The 7,388-nt window shown below is 32.5% G+C and overlaps 1 protein-coding gene across 2 annotated transcripts; it reads right to left on the reverse strand.

The window, feature by feature from the left end:
* Positions 1-4,411: 4,411 nt before the first annotated feature.
* On the reverse strand, positions 4,412-6,706 carry LOC111367609 (zinc-finger homeodomain protein 2-like). 2 transcript variants are annotated; one of them, XM_022988575.1, is made up of 2 exons: positions 6,395-6,706; positions 4,412-6,147 (listed from the first exon to the last, which is right to left on the reverse strand). In XM_022988575.1, exon 2 carries the CDS (start codon positions 5,470-5,472, stop codon positions 4,567-4,569), a length of 906 nt encoding a protein of 301 aa, XP_022844343.1. In that variant the 5' UTR covers positions 5,473-6,147; positions 6,395-6,706; the 3' UTR covers positions 4,412-4,566. The 2 variants fall into 2 exon arrangements, with proteins under 2 accessions (XP_022844343.1, XP_022844342.1); XM_022988574.1 differs by having other exon boundaries at positions 6,221-6,706.
* Positions 6,707-7,388: the final 682 nt, after the last annotated feature.

Genomic DNA, 7,388 nt, shown 5'->3' on the forward strand with positions numbered 1-7,388 from the left:
CAATGTCTCTAAATCAGCTATAACCACTTTGAACATAGATAAATGATCATCCAAAGACATACCTTCAGACATCTGGTAAGAATATAAGTGTTGTTTCAAATGTAATTTACCAGTCAAGCTCTTTGTCATACAAAGATGCTCTAATTTCAACCACAATGCTGTAGCACTCTTCTCTTTTAAAACATCCTAAAGAATTTGATTTGATAGATGTAGATAAATTTAAGATTAGGCTTTTCAATCCCTACATTACTTTTCATCTTATGTCCAAGTTGAAGGCATCCAATCAAATCCTAGCAAAGCTTCCTCCAAATCTATCTGTACGAGAATCACACGCATCTTCTCCTACCATAGAGTAAATTTAATGTTGCGATTCAATAACGTTTCATCGTTGCCATACGAAAGATCAACCTTTCTCTAACATCAATTTGTTGTGATTTGATCTTAAGGCAAAGAGCAAGATGAAATATATAAATAAATAAATAAGAACACAGAGATTTTACGTGAAAGTCCAAGAAGGGAAAATTCGCGAGTAGATGAGGAGAATTTCATTATAATCAATAATGAATGTGTTTAAAAATCAAAATTTCAATACTCTCAATTAAGATCTAAAACTCTCAAAATATTGTATGAATGTTATACCCTTAATATAGGTCAAAGGTTATATATAAACCCTAAAGGATAAGTTGTAATTGATTAGGAGTCCAAGAAATACGTTAAAACGCAAAATACACCGCTCGATCGCCAGGACTTTGCCCCATTTTCACCCTTGATGTTCGACACCAACAAGGCGCCTAGCCAACGAAAAAGTGCTGACTTTTTCTCTGCGGTCCATAATTTGATCTCTTCAAAGTCACTTCAACCAAAACTTAGATACCCACTAGAATTTGGATTACATTACAATTCAAGTTATAGCTTTATTGATTTTCAGTTGATTATTGAATAAAAATTATAAACTTTGTAGTTCTTGAATTCTCGGTATTTAATTTTCAATCAACGAATCGAAACTTTTATTAATCATGCTTTAATTAAAGATATATCATTGCATAAATAAGACCGTCACAGTCTTCTAAAATGAAAGGCTTATGAAATGAAAAATTAAATATTCTCTATATTGTGTCAAATTCTCAATATTCTACATTAGATTGAAAAACCCAATCATATTCTGTATTGTGACAAGAAAAAAGTCATATTCTTTGTGAATTGTACAAATTCAATTCTTATAAAGCCATAATTAGCAAAAAGCATGATAGATACTGTTTTCTTGCTTTCACTTATCCTCTCTACTTTGCTAGTTCGCATTCGAGGGCATGAAAACATGTTCCCTCACAGTTTTGATATAAATAATTTAATTAATTAAGTGAAACACAATTCCCTCCTTTTTATTGCATTAAAAACTTTTATCCATTAAGCAAACAACTTTTTTTGCCAATATTTGGAACTTAGAAGATCATGTAATAACTATGATATAGCACGAGATTCTTAGATAATCATCCATAAAATTGCATAAAATGAAAACATTGATTTGATGCCAAACGAAATTCCAAGGATCACATAACATCTTTCCAGGAGGAATTTGTGAGTTTTTACTTGAATAATTAAAAGTTACTTTCCAGCTCTTTCCCGTTTTTCTCAACACTAATCACCGTTGATGTTTGGCAAGCTTTAATGGTTTATTTTTAACTAAAATAGTTTAGTAAAATAAATAATACACTTTTATAGCTAAAGGCTAGAAATAAATAAATTACACATTTTGATAGCGTGATATAAAGTACTTTTGAAAATTTAAACTTTTTTATTTAAAGGTTTACCCTAAATGTACTTAAATATAATTTTTCTTATTTTCTAAGCTTAGCTATACATGCTAGCAATTGAATTCCAAAGTAAATCTTGGCACATAAAATTGCATTGATAGCTAGATGAAATGGGAGCAATATTAATTTCTAGTATTTTTTATGTTTGATATGGTAGATTAAATAGAATTATAGATCAAATATATTAAAACCTTGTCACTTATTCTACAAACAAAGCCCATGTTTCGACAGTTGAGGGCCCCAACTCGGTAAATAAAACGAAAAGGAAAGGAACCTAACAGTGCAAATTAGGTTATAGACCATTCATTTGCTGATATTTCTGAGAAGCCTATCCTTTAAGAAAGAAAGGTATGGTAGTTGGCGTTAAAATTATTCAAAATGTAAGATAAAGGATAAATGAAAAAGAAATTCACGTAAAAAGTTTCACATAAGTATTGTTACAATCGTGTTACATTACTTCATGAATCGAATGCCTTATATGATGACTCCATACGTATTTGAGCTCCAAAAATTCAACTATTCAACTGAGTTCAAAATCTACTTAAATTTACTAGCTAATGATAATGGTTAAGTAGGATTATTATCGATTAATTAATAGGAGTATAATTGTGTATACAGATCTTTATTTGCAAACTAAGCTATTAAGTAGGAGGTACTTATCACTAGAACGAGGGGACCTTGATCCATTTACTGGAATAGTTTAATTGCTTGTACACTCTGTGTACATTAAGTTTAGCATTTCAAGACGTTTCAATTTCTGTCATTAATTAGCCCTTGTTTGGTCTCCATTAATTTTCATTTCATCACATTTTATTTTTCTCTCTTATATTTTCAACCACACAATCTTTCATGAAATAATATTATACGTAAATCGAAAAATTTTCCTATTTTTTCAATCACACATTTTTCAAAAAAATATTATTCCACCCATTTTCATTTCTATAAAATGAGGGCCAAACGGGGCATATAAAATGTTGTTAAAATCAATGTACAAAAAGTTATAATCTCAAAACAATGTCAAATTTGATGTAATTATAACAAATTTGATAATGGTTAAGTAGGATTATTATCAATAAACTAATAGGAGTATAATTGTGTATACAGATCTTTATTTGCAAACTAAGCTATTAAGTAGTAGGTACTTATCACTAGAACTAGGTAGACTTGGATCCATTCAATAGAGCGGAGTCTACATGCTCATTTTACATTGTTCTTACAAGACCTCTCACGTGAGTTGGGTACTATCTAATTAAAAAAATACCTTAAAAATGCCCACCTTCTTGTGTTGTAAGGAGCATGTGGGGGCATTGCAGCAATTTCTAATTCATTTAGGGTCCATTTGTTTGTAAAGATGAAATTAAATTGCTTAGAAAACGAATTTCAGGGAATTGAATAGCCTAAAAGTCATTTTCTTGGAAATTCTAAATTATTGTGTTTAATTCATATAATTTTTCACTTAAAAAATGTTAAAATAAAAGTGTTTTTAGGTATTCATTTGACTTTGTTTTACATAAAAATTATCAATTAAAGGGATAAAATTTACTAATATTGGGGATGAAATTTGTTTCCATTGCCAAAACCCAAAAAAAAAAATAATAATTCAAGAAAATCATCTATCTTTTGGTATTCGTTTGTGTTTGTTTTACATGAAAATTATCAATTAAAGAGAAATATTTTATTACAATAATTCTTAGAATTTATTTCCATTACCAAAAAATAAATCAATAAAAATAAATAAATAAATAAAAACCAAAAAAGAAAAAAGAAAAGCTATAATTCAAATTCTCACCATTTTGGTGAAAATTGAAATTCCATCAATAGAAAGAAAATGCTAATGTAACGACAATTGGTAGAATTCCAATTCCATGGAATTAAAAGGCTATCAAACAAGCCATTTTGTGAGAAAAAAATTCCATTTTCATTTTCTAGGGAAAACAAGGGCCAATAAAACAGGCCCTTACTGAAAGTGTTAAAGAAAAATGATGTACACTCAGCATGATAGCTCACTCACACGAGTGGGTCTTGCAATTATTTAGCAGTAGAACCCACTCATGTGATGTGAGATGACCGTCAAAAATAATGTAAAAAATGCATGCTTGAGTGTTAAATTGCTTGTACACTCTACGTACATTAAGTTTGGCATTTCAGGATGTGTCAAAATTGTGCCATTAATTATAAAAAATGTTAAAATGTACAAAAAGTCATCATCTCAAAACATTGTCAAATTTGATGTAATTATAGCAAAACTGTTACTGAAAACTCAATGTCAGTAATTATCTAGCCAGAAAGAATAGGAGATAAAAATACAATTATAAGCAAATGACCTCGTCATCTTCATCTAAATCATTCAAAACTATGTTACTTAGCAAGAGAAAATTTTCAACCCCAAATGATGAAACTGTACATTAATTAGATATGGGATTTGTTGAAGAAATTAGCAATTAATGATGCAGTTTTTTTGGTACAATATTTTTCTAAATATTGGTTGAATAGCAGCAAAAAGTTTCCACTCCCCATGACAATGAAAGAAGATAATTAAATGCAAAGTTTCTTTTGGTATTTCAAATTTTGGTTGAATATTATCTACCAGAGAAAATTGAGACCTGTGAATATCAGTCCTCTAAATTAAAGAAAAGCGAAAACTGGGAGTGATAAAAAGTGATTAAGTTCATCATTTCCTTTTTACAATCTAAAAGTTTCAAAATCTATTTCTTAAAACCTAAAAATGTCAAATAATGTTTTCGTTAATTTTTCCTTAGATTTCTCCCTTCTTCATGGCTTGTTTATTGTTGTGTAACCAAACCTTGAACGCCTCTCTCTTTACACCCATTTCATTGCAGAACTGCTGCACTTCTTGTTCATCTTGTTTCTGAATCCTCCACCCGAGTTTTCCAGCCAATTCATGCATTTTATCCTTCTGTTTTTGGCTGAATTTTGTTCGGAACCTCTTTTTCGACGTGGAAAACGATGGCTGCACTGCTGCATGCCCTCGGGCTCTGGAATCATAGAGGCTTAGATCTTCACTACATGCCTCGGGCTCTGGCGGCATGTGAGAGTATTTGTAGTGCTGCTCCGGCATTATAGGAGGAGATCGGCTGTGGAGAACTGGAGTCCGGTGGCTATTGGTGTTGCCTTGGACCTCTTTCCGGTGGAAATTCCGGTGGCAATCACAAGCCGCACATCTCAAGAATTCTGGGGTGCCCTCCTCTCCACTTGGCATGAATTCTCCACAGCCATCAACCGCATGACCTCCCATCTTTGCAGCATGATTTTTCAGGCATTCTCTATATCTAATTGCAGTGTAACCTGATGATTCTTGACCTCGCGGCGGGGGCGACATTGAAATAGATGGGCCACCAGTTACTGCAGCAGGAGAAGTAGCTGGATCTGGATCTGGATCTGGAGCTGGAGCTGGAGTCGAGTCTTTCTTTATAAGTGGTTGAGGTGGTGGAGGAGGACTGTGGTGATCTAGGGTTTGTGTAGGGCTGAAAATAGCACTTCCCAAGCGGTTCGAAACCGTTGCATTTCCTCTCTCATCTGGTGGAGTAAAAACTATAGGAGCAAGAAGCAGCTTGACTGGTGATTCTTGATTGAGTTGTGAAGGATTGAAACCCATGAAATTTTGGATCTCTATACGCCTTTCTTGATCCCTTTTTTCCATAATTAAAATCTTTAAAACTCGCTATAATCAAACAAGATAATCCTCCCCTTAATCCTTCTTCGTAAAACATTATCATCAAAACCTTTGATCTAATTTCTCTTGTTTAATCTCCATTTCTTTCCTTCTCTCAAAATATCTACCCTAATCTCAGAACAATTTTTATAATTAATCAACAAAGTAAAGTTGGGCCTTATTTTCTTTTGACTAGGACTTTTTGGGTGCTAACCCCACTACCCCATTTCACTAATTCTCAACCCTATTCCCAACAGGTTAATTAATAAAATTTTAGAACGAATAAATGAAAAAAGTGATAAGTCTTATTTTCCACAATCTTGAGTGAGGGAAAAAAGCACTAATTTAAAATAGTTAAGGAAGATGGAGGGGGGAGGGCGCTTTACAAATTGTATTACTTTAGGAAGTTAAGACAATCTTTAATCCAAAACTGGACAAAGGACTTGGAAGGGATGGGAGCCCTGAGAAGCTAAAATAGTAATAATTTACCTATTGACATAAATTGTGACAGTAGCAGTCAGATGATTTTGCAGGAAACGATGTGAACACAGAGAAAATGCAGCTGCTTTTAGCACTGATTCATGGATATTGGGGTCTTAATTCAACAACATTAATTAGAAGAAAGATGAAGTTTGCGCGCCTCCCAACAGCCATCCAAGATTCCTATAACCATAGCAAAATTCAGTCATCCAAGAAAAGGAAAGCAAATGGGTGTTGTACACACGGTGTGACTTACTCTACTAAACAACCGAGAGTGCTATGTTGGGCTATGTTGCTTCTTTTACATTGCTTGCACTAGTTTATGGTTTTCTAGTACAGTGATTTGTATATATTTCGCTCCGTCTATAGATACAATACAGAAAAACCCTAAAACTGAGAGAGAGAGAGAGAGGGATGATGGGACGTTAACCTGGAATCTTCCTGCAAATGATCTGAAACTAGGTTTCAAAACTTCGGATTTACTTTAAAGAATCCAACGTTGATTACAATTAGAAACTTGTTTTAAGCAATTAGAACGGCTATGAACCATCAGATCAGGGTTCTTAGGCAGTAACTCAATTGCAATAAACATCGAGATAGAGAGAGAGGAGACTTTTGGTTGTGGAGGTGGATTAAAGAGAAAATGAAGGTCCACAGCACTGTATTTTCGTTCCTGTTCAACGTGTGTCAGATTCTCCTCTACCCTTCTTTAATTACCCACGCCACCCCCTCTAAAAGCCAGTGATAGCGCACCAGGTGCGAAACCTCTATAGACTCCATTATGTTTCAAATAGGTGCCAATATCATTGACGATTCATTATTGGCAACGATAATTGAATAACAATATTTGAATATGTAATAGTGATTTTATTGTCACATTAATTGTACAAACAACTAGTGAGGGAAGCTAAACAAGATTATTCTAAGGTCCGTTTGATTGCAAATGTTGAATTTGGGTAAAAAGAAAATGAATTTTAGATAATTGAATTGCCTAGAATTGTTTTTCTTGGAATTGTCAATTGATAGTGTTTGATTTGTATAATTTTTCACTTGGAAAATATTGAAATAAAAAGTGTTTTTTAGTGTTCGTTTGACTTTATTTTACATGAAAATTGTCAATTTAAAGGATATCAACTTCTATCATTGTTCCTAAAATTTGTTTTCATTGCTAGCCAAAAAAAAAAAAGAAAAAAAAAACAATCAAAAAATCATTTATATTTTGGTGTTAGTTTGGCTTTGTTTTACATGAAAATTGTCAATTAAATGAAAATATTTTTTTACAATTAGGGATAAAATTTATTTATATTGCAACAAAAAAAATGAAAAACAAAAAATAAAAATCCACTACAGTAACATGGAACTTGAATTCTCACCAATATGGTGAGAATTCAAATTCCATGAAATGGTGAAAAATGTCTACGTGG

The sequence above is a fragment of the Olea europaea genome, chromosome 18 (genome assembly GCF_002742605.1).
Source record: "Olea europaea var. sylvestris chromosome 18, O_europaea_v1, whole genome shotgun sequence".
Lineage (NCBI taxonomy): Eukaryota > Viridiplantae > Streptophyta > Magnoliopsida > Lamiales > Oleaceae > Olea > Olea europaea.

Coding starts and splice junctions, on each gene's coding strand:
- LOC111367609 (XM_022988575.1), bottom strand. CDS start 5,472: ATGGAAAAAAGGGATCAAGAAAGGCGTATAGAGATCCAAAATTTCATG.